Source organism: Amphibalanus amphitrite, unplaced genomic scaffold, assembly GCF_019059575.1.
Source record: "Amphibalanus amphitrite isolate SeventyFive unplaced genomic scaffold, NRLGWU_Aamphi_draft 000291F_arrow, whole genome shotgun sequence".
NCBI classification, from domain to species: Eukaryota; Metazoa; Arthropoda; class Thecostraca; order Balanomorpha; family Balanidae; genus Amphibalanus; species Amphibalanus amphitrite.
In genome coordinates, this window is record NW_024881786.1 from 341,412 (window position 1) to 359,759 (window position 18,348).

General features: G+C 65.8%; 1 protein-coding gene across 1 annotated transcript in view; it reads left to right on the plus strand.

Annotated features, from left to right (window-relative positions):
* Positions 1–18,348, plus strand: part of LOC122387599 (nascent polypeptide-associated complex subunit alpha, muscle-specific form-like) — a 56,666-nt gene that overhangs the window by 11,094 nt on the left and 27,224 nt on the right. Inside the window, exons 2-3 of the mRNA XM_043377939.1 lie at positions 6,233–6,353; positions 11,365–11,715. Coding sequence (XP_043233874.1) covers positions 6,233–6,353; positions 11,365–11,715 — 472 coding nt within the window. The remainder of the gene's footprint in view (positions 1–6,232; positions 6,354–11,364; positions 11,716–18,348) is intronic.

Consider the following 18,348-nt stretch of genomic DNA (forward strand, 5'->3'; position numbering starts at 1 on the left):
GTTTCTTCTTTCTGCCCATTTGTTTCCTTTATCATCTCTTTTCCCGCTTGTCCCCGCTCGATGCCAGGTCCTAGTCCCCCTTCCTGCCGACGTCCGTCTGTCCGTCCGACGTTCGTCCCTCGGTGCGGCCCACTTGGCGCGCCGACTCTGGCCCGGAGTCCGGAGAGGAGGCCGGAGCCGGTTTCACCTCAGAACAGCGCGTCACCGGTGCCTCTGAGAGCGAGACGACCGCCTGAGCTGCCTCCGCCGACTCTGCCCGGTGTTTGTACACGCCGTGAGGCAACTCTCGGCAAACCAGGCGGCTGTCGGCTCCAGGGCTGCCCCGCGATAAGGCCCGGCGAGCTGTGAGCCTTGGTAAGCTGTGAGCTCTCGGTCGGCATTAGAAAGGGGTTCCCGAGAAGAAACCGGTGCCTTTGTTACGTCTGCGACACTGGCCGGTGCCGGAGAGAGCGGGGGCAGTGTTCGCTGCAGTTGGGTGGGCTGCTTCCACTGTTGGAGGCGGGGGTCGGCACCGACCTCATGGACGGCGGGAGGGTACTTCCCAGTGGCCTGACCCCAGTGGCCTGATCGTCTGTCCCGAGTGCCTAACTCGATGTTTATTCCTTACACTCCCACCTCGATGACGGAGGACGACCCGTGCCGTTTCTAGACTAGCTGGGAGTCACTGTGTGTCCCATGGCCGGACTGGGGGGCGCCCAGCTGGGGTTGCGTCCGTCGTGCGCTGACACTGTCCTATGGACCGCCAGCCAGTCTCCCCCAGCAGCAGCGGGCGCGGAACGGGGTCGGCGGCGGCGGCCAGCAGGCGTGACACGTCAGCTGAGGAGCCAGCGGTCCGCGGGGGACGGCCGGCCAGCGGAAGCCCAGAGAAATCACGGCCGGCTCTAAAGGTCACGGTGAAACCGGTACCGGGAGACGGGCCGGCCCGCGCCCGGCTGCTCCGGATGGCCGGTAATTAATACAGTCCGCTGCAGCTGCACTGCTCCCCGGCCCGCGCCGGCTATTCCGCTGATGTATGTGAGAGGCTGGCAGGCGGCGACCGGTCGCCTGGAGGGGGTCCGGGGGTCTGCTGATAATTTATCTGCGGTCCGCTCTGTAAGTCCTTCGACCTGTACATTATACAAAGCCATTGTGCTTGATCTGGTCCCTGGTCCCTGGTCCAGAGTCTGTGGCCCTTGGTCTTTGTATCGTGGGTCGTGGATGTTGACCTTGGCCCGGGTGGGTTCGGGCCGATTATACGAGCTGCGATTTTCCCATTAAACCACAGGTAAACTCTTTGGCTCGATTACCCAATTCCGAAAACTATTTGAATCCCGCACACCAAAGTGCCTGCCATGTGTATGAGATGGCCGTTGTAAGTCAGCTCCGGCGGGCGCTGTGAGTTCGGGCCTCGGACGTCAGAGTCCCGGACGGCGCCGGCGAGGAAAAGTTTGGTCAGCCCGTCTCACAATATCCGACCCATCGGAGCCACTTAGAACGGCCGCCTGCTGGCTGTCTCGGTCGCGGCCGGTCGGCAAACTGGCGCGCCGCCCTCTGGCAGTTTGGCGACTTTTCGACGCTCAGTCTGGTTAACACCGTCGAGCTGGTTCGATTACACGGAATAACGGCACATTGTCCAGCGGGGACCAGTTGGGTGGCTCTGGCGTGTGGCACAGACTGATAGAACCCACTCGGAGACAGTCGGGTCCGTTTCAGAAAAGGTGCCGTGCTACCGGTTCGCCATGTCCGCTGAAACTGTTTGGTGTCTGCACTGCTGCTGCAAAGGACCGCATGTTGTTCACCACCACACTGTATATGAGCGGCGGGCGGCTCAAACAATGACGAGCCGTACGATCCAGCACGGAACTCCTGTGGTCCTCGGTGAGAGCAGAGACGGCTCTTGGTGAGAGCATAGATCGGCCTATGGCGAGGGCTATGGTGGGAGGCCGTGAGGAGCGGCTGCACGGGCCGTGCCGGTCCGCCGCCTGGGCCGGCACCTGCGGCCGCGCCCGTCCGCCCCGTCAGCCCCGCTGGCCGCCGCCGGGCCGCTGACGGACGGGGGCGGTATTTAGCGCAGGAGCGGGTGGCATTGCACGCCCACGGCGCGGCCGGCGGAGCGCCGCGCCCCGTCCCGTTCCGGCCGCGGCACACCGGCACACCGGCATCCCGTCACACACCGGCCATTCAGCCGTCTCGTCTCGTCCCATCCCTTCTCTTTGCGTCCCGTTCCTGTTCCGCTCCTTCCGGTCCGTTCCACCGGTCCGGACCTGTCTGCACTCCGCCGCGGCCCGCTGACCTCGTGCGAGCGTGTTGCGTCCGCCTGGGTCGCCGCCACGCCGCGCGTTGCACAACATTGCAGCGGCGCCGGCTGAGCGCTGACTGTGTGTCGGCTGTTCGATGACGGCCTGCTCAGAACCGGCCCGGCGCGTCTCTACTGCGCCGCCGGTGGGAGGGACCGCCGCCCCCAGCAGGCTGGACGGGTAAAAGGCGGTCTGGCGTTTCTCTGAGCTCCTGGACCACCCTCGGGGAGGCCGGCGCCATCCGACTCTGATTACGGCACCCCGGCTAATGGCAGATTAGCCTAACGAGCCGGCCGCTTGTGGCTGCTGATGGGGGTAACTTCCGGTCGGTACCTGGCTGTCCGACACAGTCTGGACCGCCTTACCGGGCTGATAGCCACGCGGCGGTCTCCGTCTGTCCGATACGGATCCCATCGCCTCACCAGGGCGGGTCCTTTCCGGTCGCCGCGGTCAGGGACTGGTGAAATCTGGCGACAGGCCGGCACAGGTGGACAGAGGCGTGAAGTGAAGGCTTCTAGTGTCAGCGTGGTGTCACCCCCGGGGACCGACAGGGTCACCGCCACCCGCTGTGAGACCCGCTGCGTCCCCGCTGTGACTGTGAGCCCACCGCCCTGTCACTGTGAGCCCACCACCGCTGTGACTGTGAGCCCACCACCCTGTCACTGTGAGCCCACTGCCGCTGTGACTGTGAGCTCACTGCTGCTGTTACAGTGAGCTCACTGCCGCTGCCACTGTGAGCCCACTGTCCCTGTGACTGTGTAGAGGCGTCTGACGGCCACCCGAGCTGACGGAGGAGCGGACCTGTCACCGCGTCAGCCATCTGGCTGTGGTCTGTGTGTTACAGCAGCAGTCAGCGCTCTGCGGGTGGCGGGCTGACCACCGCCCAGCAGCCCACCGCACCTGCCACCGACGACAGGGCGGTCTAACGGGGTGGTCAGATACATAGCCGGGAGGCTGGTCTGTCGGCGGGACGGCCCCTGGACAGACGGGGAGCTGCAGCGCCTGTCCCAGGACACGCTCCTCGGCCGGCCCGTCGCCGCTCGGCCGTGGGTTTTCCCGGTAATCCGCGGACCGGCGCGGCCGCTGCAGCTTTCACCTGGCGCGCCGAGCTGCCGCGGCCGCCCGCCCGACCCGCGGCGGCGGCGGCGGCGGCGGCGGCGGCCTTGGCGACCGCGGCGCGGCGGCTCCGAGCGCCGGGCGGCCGCCTCACGGACCGTTTTCCTGCGGCCGACCGCCGCCGGCCGCTCCGCTGGTCTGCTGACGACCGCGGCGAGCGGCGACCGGCCGGCAGCCAGAGCCGGCGCCGGGCGGTGACAATGGACTGTCTGTGGGTGCGCCGCGACCGCCGCGCCGGCGTCGTCTCCGTGGATGGGCAAAAGGCGGGCGACCGGGCGGCCGTCCGGTCCGGGTCTGGTCTCGGATCCCGCCGGCGGCGACAGAGCGATGTCGTACAGTCGTCTTCTGATGAATAAGGTCCGGCTGAGACCTGTCGACTCACCGGCGCTACTCGATCACTGGATATCACCGCCACATGCGAGGAGAGAGGTGCGAGGGAGGGGGAGAGAGGCCGAGCGGCGGCGCGGGTGACTGGAGGGATCCTCCCAGCGACAGCCGTTACCCAATGCTGTCAGCATCCAATGCGTCGAGGTGTTGGCAACCACAGTGCATTTCCTTTTAATTAGCCCGCATCCCACTCATCTGTCGTGTACGCACGCACGCACAGCGCATTGGGAAACCATATTGGGCGACATCTGTTGAGAGTTGTGACGAACTTCGAACACGGCCATCACGTCTGCTGGGCCGTGCCCCGGTTCTGGGATCGGCCCGTGGTGACGTCACGTGGCCGTGACTGTGACGTCACGCGGCGGCACGGGGCAGACGCGGCGGCGGCAGCGGCGGCGGCGGCTGGTGGGCAGGGTCAGGGACGGCCGGCCGTCCGGCCACACCCGGGCCCCTGGCCGCGGCGGCGACACCCCGGACAGGGTGACGACTGAGCGGCCGACTCCGCGCCCACCGACACGGCTCAAACTGGCGCTCATGGGATGTGCTGAGCTGAGTGTAAAACCGGGCTGAGGGACGGATACCATGCCCTCCACTGCCGCCTCCGCCGCCGTGTCCTGCCCTCGGCGGCTGCCGCCTTCCGCCGCCGTGTCCTACCCTCGGCGGCTGTCGCCTTCCGCCGCCAGTGACCGATCTGCTGGGCGGTCGGTGGCGCTGCGCCACATCATCCCCTTGGACTCCGACGTATACTGCGGCTCGGCGTATACTAACTGCGCCGTCCGTGAGCCGCCCTGACGCACCGGGCGGCCCGGGCGGCGTCCGTGAGCGGTCTGGAGGTCACCCCACGGCCCACCCCGCCGGTCACGACTGAGCACAGACTCGGTGGGATGGCGCGAGGGCTGCGGCCGGGGCTCCGCCAGGCCTCGCACGGGATCGGACCGGCAGTAGAGACTGGAGTTCTGGGACCGGAGCCTGGGACTGGGACTGGATGTGGGGCTGCTCAGGGGGACCACCGTTCCGCTCCTGAGCCGCTGCTCCTCTGCCCGGGTGAGACCGCCCGGGTGCCGGTGGCGGCGGCTCCTCTGCGCGGGATGGACGGGACGCCCGGGTGCCGGTGCCGATGCCGGTGCCGGCGGCCCAGATCGATTGGCCCGTGTGCCGGCGGCCGCTGGCGCACGTGTCTGCCGCGGCCGACGGCAGGCGGAGCAGCGCCGGCCGACGGACGGCAGCCGTCCCCCTCCCTCGGGCCGCCGACGGCCGCGCCACGGCGCGTAACCGACGGACGCGGCGCGTCGTCGTCTCATTCCCTAACAGTTACAGTGGCAAAGGGGTGGCAGAGCCGGATGCGTCCTGCGGGACGGGAGTCATTGAGCCACCATTAGCGTGTTTCATCCGAGCTGATATCGTATTTGGCTAGAAATGAGCACGTCATCTGACTGCAGCACGCCGTCCGGAACAGCTCAGAGCCCCAGCTGACCTCTGATCACCCGGGGCAGGTCGGAGTGTGGCGGGGTCAGTGGCGTGCACGAGGCTGAAGGTGGATTAGTCGGTAGCCCGGCCCCGGCAACGAGCCCGCTCTCCGTGCCAACAGAGAATAGTTTTTGTGCCGCCATTGATTGATGGTATCGTGCCCGACCGCTGACATACTTTTTCATCTCGCTGGCGCTGTTGGTACTGAGAAGCCTACATCGAGCTGAGATATTGCTGTTCTTATTATGTTTTTTTTTTCTCGTCTATGTGCCTGTAGCCCATTTCATGTGAATAGGTGAAGAAAAGTACAATTGGAAAAGGAACTGCTGCGATGCAGATTGTGACCACAGCAATGCTATCGTGACCCGTTGTTGACTGCTGAGTTTGTTTTGTGGTGACCTCTCCCCGGCATGTTCTCACCTCCCTGTGTTCAATACTCGTACCAGAGCCTGATCACAACCGGTGTCTCCCCTAAGGATTGTCACCTGCCGCTTATGGGACGTGAAACTGGTTCGATCTGCGCCCTCTGGGATCTGATAGTTGTCCCCCTCTGACTGTGCCCCTCTGAGTTGGTCCGTCCCTCCTGTACCCACGACCCACAGCCAGGAGCGGGACCAGAGGACCTCCCTCTGACTGTGTCCCTCCTGTACCCACAGCCAGGAGCGGAACCAGAGGACCCCCCGTCTGACCCAGTCCCCCCTCTACCCACAGCCAGGAGCGGAACCAGAGGACCCCCCGTCTGACCCAGTCCCCCCTCTACCCACAGCCAGGAGCGGAACCAGAGGACCCCCCGTCTGACCCAGTCCCCCCTCTACCCACAGCCAGGAGCGGAACCAGAGGACCCCCCGTCTGACCCAGTCCCCCCTCTACCCACAGCCAGGAGCGGGACCAGAGGACCCCCGTCTGACCCAGTCCCTCCCCCTGTACCCACAGCCAGGAGCGGGACCAGAGGACCCACGTCTGACCCAGTCCCCCTCTACCCACAGCCAGGAGCGGGACCAGATGCGCGAGCGGGAGCGCAAGTCGCGCAGCCAGATCGCGCAGCAGGCGGCGCGCGACACGTTCATGGAGCAGGCCAGCGGCGCCGAGTTCGCCGAGCCCATCAAGGTCAGAACGGTCAGCACTGTCAGAGGTCACCGGGTCACGGCCTGGCCGACGGGCCGCATGGGTACATACCAGGGGGGGGGGGGACTGAATCGTACAAGGGTGTGTGTACAAAAACGGGATGTGGTGTAGTATGGCTCGCACGTGGGCTTGTAAGGATTATGGTGCAATTTAAGCTCCTAATTGTCTTGTTTTATCCAGCGATCATAAGCAAAAGAAGCTTATTTAAAGGAACTGCTGCTGTGAGTGGCTATTATGATCCGTATGAGCTACATGGCTGATTTTCATTAGAATTGTCTTGCATCTTCTCTCTTCTTACATCAACCTAGGAGTCCGTGCATCCTTCACATGCTTTCGACGGAATTAAAGCGAGTTCTGCCCGTCGAAGAGGTTGAGACTGGACAAGTGTCCATTTGGTGCCCACTATCCACGGTATTGGGTAACGCGTCGGACTCGGAACACAGCTGTTGTCCCATTCTCATTAGGTACTCGATTGTACCTGAAACTAGTTTTCGGTCTGCCAAGGTCAAAGATCAGTAGATATAGGTAAATGCTTGCTCTATTCTGTGTAATCGCTGCCATTGAGTGCAGCTAACTCTGGCCGGCACTGCCGGGCCCTGTTCCGACCTGTGGGGCTGGCCCGGCTCGGTGGGCTGGCCCGGGTCGGCGTGAGGCACACACACAGGTGGTGACATTGAACAGCGGCCGATCAGCGAACCGCTCTGAGCCGCCGCTGTGGTGTGGCTGCTTTTCCTGAACATGTGTGCTACACAGAGGCAGCGTAGTTACGCCGTAGTAGCTTCGCAATGATTTCCTAGTGCTGGTAATACACATGTATCAACTTACTTTTGAAGAGTTGAGTTTAGAGGAAGAATTAGGCTGCACGATGCGTGCTTAGAGTACCTACCCTCGCAGTGAAAGGTCAGCCAGCGAGGCTGTGCTGCAGCGAACTGCGCCGGGTGGACGGAGCCGGTGTGGAGGTAGGGCCTGGCGCGTCTGCTGTGGTAGCTGGGTAGCTCTGAGCAGCGAACTGCGCCGTAACTAACGCCTTTGTAGGGTCTGGCGAGCCTCTTGGCCGTGCTGTTCCTCAGCGCCACTAAGACCGGTCGGGTCGGGGTGCCTGTCCGCACTGAGCACAGACACCCCCCTCCCCCGGCACTCGGCACTCTCTAGGACGCCCTGACACTGGCTGCGAGCGCCTCGCTGGCCGCCACGGTGCGCGACTATCGGCGGCTTTCATTTACTGACCTTGATACTGGAGCAGCCGCGCACCGTAACGCCGCGCTGTGACCCCCGACACCGCGCTGTGACCCCTGACACGGCGCCGTCCGTCAGAGGTCAGAGGTCAGCGCCGACTGACGACCACCCGGGTCCGTCCGTCCGTGCTGAATAGGCGCACGGTATCGAGCGCTGTCAGTGTGATGTCGCTCAGATGATATTGCACTATTGCAAGTGGTCGCAGCGCCATGGTTTCGTAGTAGTTCCCCAGTAGCGCTGCTCTTTAGCACCACTGTACCGAGTCATTGCGCCCGTCTGATAGCGGTAAGGTGTGTGCGGCTGTTCGACAGTTTCCGATCGTTTCGTCAGTCATTACCATCTGATTCATGCCCTCTCGGCAGCTCTCTGCACGTGCACGACGCGGAGCTGCCGGCCTGAGTGAATCATACGGGCTGATTGGCTGGTCGGTGTGTGAGTCAGTGTGGTTTTCGGTAATGTATGGCGCTCTTCTGGGCCGAACAGAGGGTTGGTGAGCGGACCGCTCAGCTGACCGACCTCTGCCGGCCTGCCGGCCCGGCCCGGCTGGGAGCTCTGCCAGCGTGCAGGGCGGGGACGGGGCGGACCGCGGCGACTCTGCTGGCAGGCGCGGACGGCGGAGACGGACTGAGTCATCTGCTCGTGTTTGCTTGCTAGCTTTTACCATCGCTTTCATAGGTGTGTGGTAGGGCCGGCAGAGTCCGCTCAGCCAATTCTAGTCGCTGGGGATTTCCGAACTCGGTGGTACGCTTGGTCCGCGGCATCCGATGCTCTCCACAGCTAGGTGTTACGCTCAGGCTACAGCTCTGCTCACCGGAGCCACTCTATCGGCGCCGAGTCCTCTTTCAAAGTCCGGTCAGAGTCAGAGTCAGAGTCTCAGAGCCGCCGCGGCGCGGCGGAGCGTTATCGTCCACAGGTGTCCCGGTTCCCATCGGCCGGCCGCCGTCCGACCGCTCCGGACGGCACCGTTACCGGGGGCGACGCGTCCCGCCGCGCCCAGCCGGTCAGCACCCAGATCTGGGGTGCTGCCGAGCCGCTCTGTGTCGTCCGAGGTCAGAGGCGCCCAGATATGCGTCACACACCAGTGGCCACTGGCCATGGTCCCGGGGCGGCTTCTCGAACAGAATCAGGTCGTTTTCTCCGCACCCAGCTGCCGACGTCGCAAGGTGTGAATGTGGTCTCACGTTCAATAATGGATGCCGCCATTCCCTCCCTCCTGCCATCAGCTCTGGTAGCGTGCTCACTGTAGAGCCGAGCCGTGCGCCGGGCCGCGCCGTGCCGCTGTAACAAAGGCCGGCGCCGGCCGGCGCGTGGGGTCACAGGGTCACGTCCCCGGGTGGACACAGTGACCCCGGTCAGGCTGGTGACCCCCGGGTGGACACGGTGACCCCCGGGCGGACACGGTGACAACCTGTGGCGGCGGCCCGTGTGGCAACTCTGCCCGGCGGCTAACTGGGCCCGTCGTGCAAGGCGCGTTTAATCAACTTGCCTCAACTGCGGGAAAATGATCAATCAACCTCGGATGGGGTGATCCCTCAGCACTGATTGTCCTCAGAAAGGGCTGCCTGTAACGCAAGCCGCGCGGTGGGGTGTGCGGCCCGCGCCGTGTGCAGCCGGCCCGTGCGCGGTGTCAGTGACAGCGCCCGCCGCGCGCGGTGGCTGTCGGCCGCGCGCGCCAGTCGGTGCCCGCTCAGTTCGGTGGCGTTCGGTTTGTTTACGGACGTGCCTGTCGTGCCGCCATAGCCGCGGAGGGGGGGGAGGGGTAGCAGAGCCCGCTGTTGGGCCGCCCCGGCAGCAGGCTGAGTGTAATACCAGACTGTCCGCAGACTGGGCGGTAGGTATGTGGGTGAGCCGCCGCTCGGAGGCCACTGCCGCGAGGTCTGGGCTGGTTTGGTGAACACTGAGCTTATGTGTGATGCGTACGGGCGACAGACAGGGGGCGGGTGGGACCTACTGACTGGCGCACTCAGTCTCTCGAGTTCTATCACCCCAGAGCCCCAAATCATCCTCTGAGTGTAATCAGCCCGATGGGCCGACACGGACAGCGGCCTCCGGCCACCCCGGGCGGTCGGCCGTGCAGTGTCGGTGTTGCACTTGCTCGTAGGTTGCTGGCCCGCTCTGCCGAGCCAGAGGCGCGGCGCGGACCGGGTCGGCGGCGTCACCCGATACTCTGTGCCGCCAGCCGCTCGGCTCGTCCCGGGCTGTTTGTTTTCCGGCGGGTCCGGGCTGCCGGCCCGGCCCACTGCGCCGCTCCGGCACCCTCCATAGAGGACGGGTACGCCGCACTGAAGGGCGGCCCGCTCGCCGTGCACGTGTCATGCCCGAACACGGCTGAACGGATGGCTCGGCGGCCTGGCGCGGCAGCGGACGGCGCATTGAGTGGGTTTTTCTGCGGCGACTTTCCTGGAAGTGTTTGTTTTGGTCTTTGGCCGGCCGGCGGGCCGCTGCCGCCGCCCGGTGTCGGACTGACACGCTCGGCGGCCCGTCTTTCACGCCCCCCCCCCCGCGCCGCCGTGCCCGCCGGGAGGTCAGCCGGGTCGGCGGCGACAGGCCGGCCCGCCGCCTCCGCTGTTTGTTTTGGGTGACGCGCTGTTGGTCCGTCTGTATCGGCGATACGGGCGCCGGTCTGCTGTGTGGCGCGGCCGGCGGGCCCAACTGCGCAGTGACCCGCTGGCCGCTGCTTGACACACGGCAACTGAAGCCGCGACTGATGTGACCAGAGCTGTTGAGACCCGCGGCTGTTGAGACCCGCGGCTGCTGAGACCCGCGGCTGCTGAGACCACGGCTGCTGAGAGCACGGCTGCTAAACACGGCGGCTGCTGAGAATTAGGTACGGCTGCTTAAAACCATAGCTGCTGAGGCCTGAGGCGGCTGTTGATACCCACGGCTGCCGGGATTTGGGACGGCTGCTGATACCCACGGCTGCCGGGATTTGGGACGGCTGCTGATGTCCACGACCGCTGGGCTGTGGGACGGCTGCTGAGGCTGACATGCTGAGTGACTGATGGCTCACATCTGCTGATGCCGAGTGGTGACGGATATCAAAGCCTGTTTGCTGAGATCTGCGGGACATCGGCCGCCGACTGTCGTGTCCAGACAGATTTCCCCGGACAGTAACTGTTGTGTAAGCGTCCACTTTCCCTCTGCGGCGGACCCAGATGGTCCACAGTGTGTCGGGCTGAGCAGAAGCCGAGTTTATTTTTATAATCACCCCATTCGTCGAGGCCCAGCTACATATATGTTTTTGATGGTGAAACGTAGTTCAGCTGATGCAGCACTAGTGTTATCAGTTATCCTCGATGCGCAAGCGATAGGCATTTGTTTGTGTGTCACTCGGTTTCCTGTTTGTGTGATATCGCGCACTGCCGGTGCTTTAAAACGCCGATTGTTCTGATCCCTGTCTGACCGTATGATAATGACACCCCGGTAACCATGCAGCACCCCTGTCTGACCCCTGTGGCACTCCTGTCTGGCCCTGTGACACCCCTGTCTGGCCCTGTGACACCCCTGTCTGGCCCTGTGACACCCCTGTCTGGCCCTGTGACACCCCTGTCTGGCCCTGTGACACCCCTGTCTGGCCCTGTGACACCCCTGTCTGGCCCTGTGACACCCCTGTCTGGCCCTGTGACACCCCTGTCTGGCCCTGTGACACCCCTGTCTGGCCCTGTGACACCCCTGTCTAGCCCTGGGACACCCCTGTCTGGCCCTGTGACACCCCTGTGTGACCCGTCGCTGACCGCCGCTCCCCGGTCGTCCACAGAAGCGGCAGAACCCGCAGATTACGGCCATCCTGGGCGAGTTTGACCGTCTGGCGCCCATCATGCGCTCGGAGCACGCCAGCGCCAGTCTGGTGGGCGCCGACGTGATGCCCTGCACGCCGGCGCCCGTCCACCAGGACCACGACCACCTGTTTGAGGCGCCGGCGCCGGCGCCCAGCCGCGCCGCCATGCGCGCGCCGCCGCCGCCGCCGCCGGCGCCCGAGCGGCGGCCGGCGCGTGTGCCGCTGCTGCCGCCCCCGCCCCCGCCCCCGCCGCCGGCCCCTGCCCCGGCCCCGGCTCCGGCCGTGCACCACTCGGGCCGGGCCCCGCGGCCGCCAGCCAGGAGTGAGAAGGTGAGTGCAGCCGCTGCGGGCGTGTGCCAAGGGTGGTACTGATGTGTGTCGACTGTCGTTCCTGCCCCGGGTCCTGGTCCCACACGGATTTAGCTGCTGGTCAGAGCCGTTCAGGGAGCCGTCAGCCGACCGTGACTGCCCGCGCCGGTGGACTCCGCTGGCCAAGGCCGCCCGGCGCCCACCTGACCGCCGCGCCGCGCCGCGCCGGTGGGGCGGCCCGACGGACGGACGGTGGTCAGGTGGACGGACACTGCAGAGTGCAGGGTGTCCAGCGGAGGAACGGTCGGGCTGGGCTGCTCTAATCTAATGGTGCTGACTGGGCTGATCTAATGGTGCTGACTGCTGGGCAGACCACCAATTGGCAGAATGCAGTGGCCTAAGCATGGCAATGCATTACACATGTGGGCTCTCTTGCTTTGTCATACGAGAACGCTGCAAAGACGATACTGCAACTAAAACGTGAATATAGTTTCAGGTTCAATTTATTTTCTGCTCGGGAATGACGTGTCGCCATGGCTGTGTCTCCTCTCAGTTAGTCCGTCTCGCTCCGGGTTTGTTTACGTCTCCCACGTCTGTTTGGTACTCGGCCGTCCTCCCTCCTCACGGCCTCTGCGGTCGGACGGCCACCGGCGAGCCCCCAGCTATTGTGAGCCTCCCGCCGGCAGTCTGCCGCTGTTGACACGGCCCCTGATTAGCCGGCAGAGCCTGTCGGCTCTGCCGGCGCTAAATTGGGCGGGCTGCGACCCGGCGGCCGATAGCGCGACCCCGCAGTATGAGGCGGCGCGGCAGGTCACTGTGACTTGGCTGAGACCTGTGGGGCGGCGCGGCAGGTCACTGTGACTTGGCTGGGACCAGTGGGGCGGCCCCGCAGTGTGAGGCGGCGCGGCAGGCGTCGGTGGCTGTGGCTGGAACCTGTGGCGTGACCGCCGGCTGTGGGACTGGATGGATACATGTGTCTGTGGCGTTTTAACGTTTGTGAGGTGTTCCCGCCGGCGGACCAGCAGGGTATGGCAGTGCGGACTGCGGACCGTTCCGGGCGGTAGTGTGACCGCCCAGCTGCCTGCCGGCTGTCTGCCCGGGTCAGGGAGCTGGCACACTCCGCTATCATTCCCTGTCCTATGCCGCCTTCAGTTCGGACTGGGTCGCCGCCAGCCGTGAGCTGCGGCGGTGGACACTGGAGTCTGAGCGGCCCCGGTGCCGCCGCCAGCCGTGAGATGCGGCGGTAGACCCGCTGCTGAGACGGAGCGGCCCCCGCCGGCCCCCGCCTCTGTGGACGGGGCGGACAGGCAGACCCGCCGTCTGACCGTCCGCGGCCTCCGGACAGACCCGCCGTCTGACCGCCCGCGGCCTCTGGATAGGGCGGACAGGCAGACCCGCCGTCTGACCGCCCGCGGCCTCTGTCGCCGTGCCGCCTGTCGATGGCCTCCGTCGCCGCGCCGCCTGTCGCTGTTTACACAGAAGGGAGCCGGTGTACTGTCCAGCCGGCCGGCCGGTCAGTTCAGTGTTGCCGGGCGCTGCACGTCCAACCCGCTGACCCAGCGCCGGCTCCCCGCACTGCGCCAGCCGGTATGTGTCGTATGGGTTCTCAGTTACCATCCAGTTCAGCCGACCCATCTGCCGAGACTGCTCTGTTAGCTCAGCTGGAGTACAACGCCCCAACTCAGTCCGGCAGCCGAGTGCAGCTTTTCGGGCTGGGCTGAGCCGTGTGGTGTTACCGAAAGGTCGACATTCCCGCGTGTCGTTACCGGCGCCGCGCTGGGCTGCGCTGGTCGGCGCCGGCGGCCGGCCAGTGACCCCGCCGGCGGTCCCTGACCTTTCTGGTCGGAGTAGTCTCCCGGGAGGTCGGCTGGGTCACCGACTGTCCACGGCGCTCTGACCCGTCCCCCATCTCCCCCTCCCTCCCACTGTGCACTGACGCCGGCGTCACGTGTCCGCGGCTAGTGCCGACGACAGACAGACAGCTCTTCCGCGTGGCCAAGGCCGGGAGCTAACGGCCGCCACCACCGCTGAACCGAGCCCCAGCGACCGGCGGCGGACGGCGGCGGAGACCGGCGGATGACGGCTGACGGGCGGCGGCAACAGGGGCCGGCCGACCGAGCCACGCATGACTGTTAACGTGGCGAGCTGTCAGAGAAAGAAAATGGTGTCGCTGGTGGTTGAGCTCTGCTTTGCCCCCGTCTTTCGACATGGAGAGCAACAGTCTGTGAGAAAGCGCACCGATAGGTCTGCGACTCAGCAATGAGTGCAGCATAAGGCGAGCTGGTCACGCTGTGCAGATTGGTCCGTCGGCCTGACAGCCTGGCCGACCATGTCCCGGCTGAAGACGGCTGCACAGGGCCCGTGTGGTCAGACGCGGGCGTGGTTCATTTGAGAAACTCCGGAGAGGCAACGCGGGATGATGGGAAGACAGGACTGTTGGGAAGACAGGATTGTCGGACTACTGAGAGCTCATGCCTTTCTGCGGAACCGTTTTGTTGTCTCAGGCACTGAGCCACAGATTGAAGCGGAAGTTGCGGGCAAGGACTGGACCAGTTTGACATTTTTTGTCTAGTGCTGCCCATCCCATCCCGTCCCGGATGGAACCGGATGGTCCCTCGGCCGACCGGCGCGGTGTTCCCTGACTGGGTGTGATCGATACCCCGGCCCGTGGTGGTGGCGCCGGGCGCAGACATTCACTGGAGGGGGGGGGGGGCAGCATTCCGAGCCGCCTCCGGGCAGCACTCGGCCGCCCCTGGCCGTCAGCCAGCGGCGGCGGCCCACCGTCCACCTCCCCCTCCCCCCTCCAGTCAGGAAGGGACTCGGCCGGGTCAAGGCCGACCGCCGGCGCCCGGAGCCTGACCAAGGTCACGGCGCTGCCGTGACGTGTGGTGCCGTCCCGTGCCGCTCCCACCAGCCGCAGAGCTGATTACTACCGGGGCGTGAGACACCGTGGGTCTCTCCGGCCGCCCGTCTCTGGAGCCTGCCACCGCCTGGGTCACTGTGTCCCAGTCCTCTGGTCGGGTCCCGTTGTCACCCTCCTGCGGCAACACCATACCACTCCAGTATTGGTCGTGCATACGGGACAGTCTGCAATGCCGAGCGGGGTGCCGCGGGCGGTGCTGGAGCTGCGCTAACGGGACCGGGCTGGGGAGTCGGCCTATGAAGGACACCGGGAGGTGGCCGCGCGCCGGCGGCGGCTGGTGTACCCCAGACGCCGCCCTGAGCTCCGCCCAGTATTGGCCGATGTGTTGCCGCTATCCGGCCGCGGTGGCGTCAGGATGTTGCTGTCACTGCCCGGCAGCTGCCTGAGCGCTGTGTTCGGTGGAGCTCTCTGCAGGATGGCAGATGAGGTTTGCCTGCTGGCTGCTGGCGGAACGCGCAGGGAAAGTGGCCAGCACGGGACCGCCGACCGCCGACCGCCGCCGGACACGGACACGGCCGCGGGCTCGGACGCCGTGTTTCGATTGGCTCCTTGGAGTGACGGCTTCCCTCCCCCCCCCCGCCCCGCCCTCTCCGTCCCCCCACTCCAGCTCGGAGTGGCACTCGACGCGCGGCGGCTCTGACGTCACGGGTGGGCGGGGCCCGGCGGCCGAGTGACGTCACCGGCGTGCTCGGTGGGCGGGACCACGCGCTCGGAGTCGGCGCACGGCGCGGGGCCGTGGGCTGCAGGCTGCTTCCGGGGCTTGTGCCGCGTGACGTAGCTCCACGGTTAGAGGAGTGGTCGGTGGGAGGGACCAGCCCCGCTGGGATTCCCTGCCCTCAGCCGAGTGGATGGGGTGGAGTACGGTGGTCCGCTCTGCCCCGCCGCTGTGGAACTGTGACACTGGGCCGTCACGGAGCTCTGTCGTGTAGCTCGGTCCCTCACGACGGCCTGGTGCCGTGATGATCCCCGAGTCCCTGTCACGGAACTGGGACGGTGTGCCGCCGCTCCCAGCCCGGCCGGTACGGCGGACGGGCTGCCCGTGTGCGCGAGCCGAGGTCGGCCGGTGAGAGCTGCACCTATCGGCGGCCATCAGCTCCCCGTCCAGTGTTCGGCCCGCCGTGGCTGGGATGGCCTCTGGGGGCGCACTGGGCCCTCCGAGAGCGGCCATCAATCGATGGTGACGGGTGGGGCGGCGCGGACCACCGCGGCCGGCGGGGAGCGGCCACCGGCGGCAGTCACCGGTCAGGGCCTGACTCAGGGCCGGACGGGCAGCGTCCACCAGTCACCCAGCAGAGGCTCGGCGGTGACCAGACTGCCAGCGATGGGCCGGGAGTGCACGTCGGCGGTAAGGACGCCCGGTTTGTAGCCGCTGCGCCGCGCTCGGTAATCCATACCGAGCACGCCGCTGCTTCCGGGCCGGGGATGATGCCGGGCCGGGGATGAGCTGAGAGCGCCCGGCCCGGCCCGGTGCCGGTTTTTACGCTGACTGACTCGGTCCGGCGTGCAGCCCGAACGGGGAGAGCTCGGGGCTGTATCCGCCCGCTCTCTGTCCGTATACGGCCGTGGTGTATCAGCGGCGTGGTGTCCGCCGCGGCGCGAGTCGGCTCAGCGCCGCAGTCGGCGGTCGATGCTGGCCGCGGTCCGATTCAATAAATCCTCGCCCGATCACGGCACGGTCGAGGGCCGCGTCCGACCGGGACGGAGACCGAGGGAGATGGGAACAGAGACAGAGCCAGTCCGCTTCCGTCCGAGTCGGAGGGAGATGGAAACAGAGACAGAGTCATGCATTAGTTAGTGATGCAAACGTGGAAAATGAAAATTAAGACTCTGGCAATGGAGGAAGCAGTATCGGGAAGGAAGGGCCGCATTGCGGAATACGTTTCATGGAAACGGTGTTATTGTACTTTGTGACATGCTGAAAAACACGGCTCCTCGTTCTGTTTATGCCACTTCAGGCTGTTAAAAACTTAAAATGGACGTATGTTTTTTGTTCAAGTGTTGCCACACCGAAGGACGGTAGCGGTGTGACACTGAGGACCACGGGCTGGTTCACTCCCGGCCATCAAATGTGATCACTTTGTGTGCACTGCTGAGGGCCCACACCCGGTGCTAGCTGATGGCGCCGTGCAGGCCGCGCGGCCGATGGCTGATGTATCGTTTTACAGGCCGCCGTCAGCTGAGGGAGCTATTATTGGCGGCGGTGTTTGGTCGGCTCGGTGCAGTCGGGTCGTCGAGTGGCGGTGACGGCGGCAGTCCACGATGTCCGACAGCTCTCCGACAGCAGTCCTCTGCAGCTAGGCAGCTGTCAGCTGTTAGCAGCGGCCAGTTGTGCGGTCACGACTCGTTGGGCTTTAGGGAGTGATCGAATCGGGAGAACGAGGGTGGTGAGGAGAAAAACCACCGCGGCGCAGAGGCTGAGACGTCGCCACGGAGCACAGAGACGCTGTGGTGAAGAGGATTGAAATTCACAGCCATGAGAAGTTCAGGGCGATGATCTGCCTTGGCGTTACGGCGTTTGGCGCGGTTGTTCGCGGCGCCTAGCAGCCGTCCAGCGCTGGCCTCCCCAAAACGGTCCCCACCGGCCCGGGAGCGGGCGTCTTCCGCCCGCTGCTGCTGACCCCGCCCGGACCGCTGTGTCTCCGTCTGTCTCCCTGTCTCCGGTGTCTGCGTCTCCCCGTCTCCGGTGTCGCGCCACCGGCTCGTGCTCCGCTCTCGGCGGCCGGGCCGTTTTTCGTCGGCCGTCTGTCGGGACGCGGGCTGCGGTCTCACCACCTGGCGCCGTAACGAGCTCTCTCTCCGACACGGTGGAGACCGGCGAGTGGGGCCGGCAGCTCCCGTCTCGGCCCAGCCCCGACTGCCGGGAGTTCCCGGTCCCCGGGTGCCGTGAACCCGCTCCGGGGCGCTCCCCGCTGACTGCCGACCGCCACCCGTTGACGCAGGAGAGCACGGTCCGCGTCCAAACAAACAGCGGCCGCCGCGCCGCCCAGCTCTCCCGGCTCTGTCCAGCTCTGCCAGCGCTGCCCAGCTCTCCCAGCGCTCTCCCGGCTCTTCCGGTGATGTCCCAGCTCTCCCGGCGCTCTCCCGGCTCTCCCGGTGATGTCCCAGCTCTCCCGGCGCTGTCTAGCTCTCCCAGCTCTCCCGACGCTGTCCCAGCTCTCCCGGCTCTCCCGGCGCTGTCGAGTCCTGCTGCTGTGTGCACTGTGCAGCTATGTGACCGCCCGGAATATGGTAAATGTAGCGCCCTACCGGTCTGACGCCTCAGGACAGTGTACTGGGGACACGGCGCACCCCGGGGGAGGCCCGACTGACCGCTCAAACTCGGCCGCCGATGTTTCGGAGTGAACTGGTCTGCGCCGCCCCTGATTGAATTTCCTGTCCGCCGGCTGGTCAGTCAGTCAGTCAGTCCGTCTCTGATCGGCGCCGGCCCGTCCCCCACCACTCCGCCGGTCGGTCCGGTGTGGTCCGGTCTGTTTGACCCGCCGGTCCGCGGCCGAACTCATTGCCGTGTGGGGCGCGGCGTGCAGCAGCCCCGGCCGGCTGTGGCTGGCTGCTCTGCTCTGGACCGGGCGGTGGACGCTGTGCTCTGATGGTGTCGCCTGAGCGGGCTAGGGGTGACTGAGGTGGAGGATCGCCGCTCACTGGACCGGCCGTCTGGGTCGTCGAGCTGATGGTGCTCCGTAACCCGCAGTCCGCCCTAGATTGCCTCGTGGCGCTTCATCGTTTCATTTCCT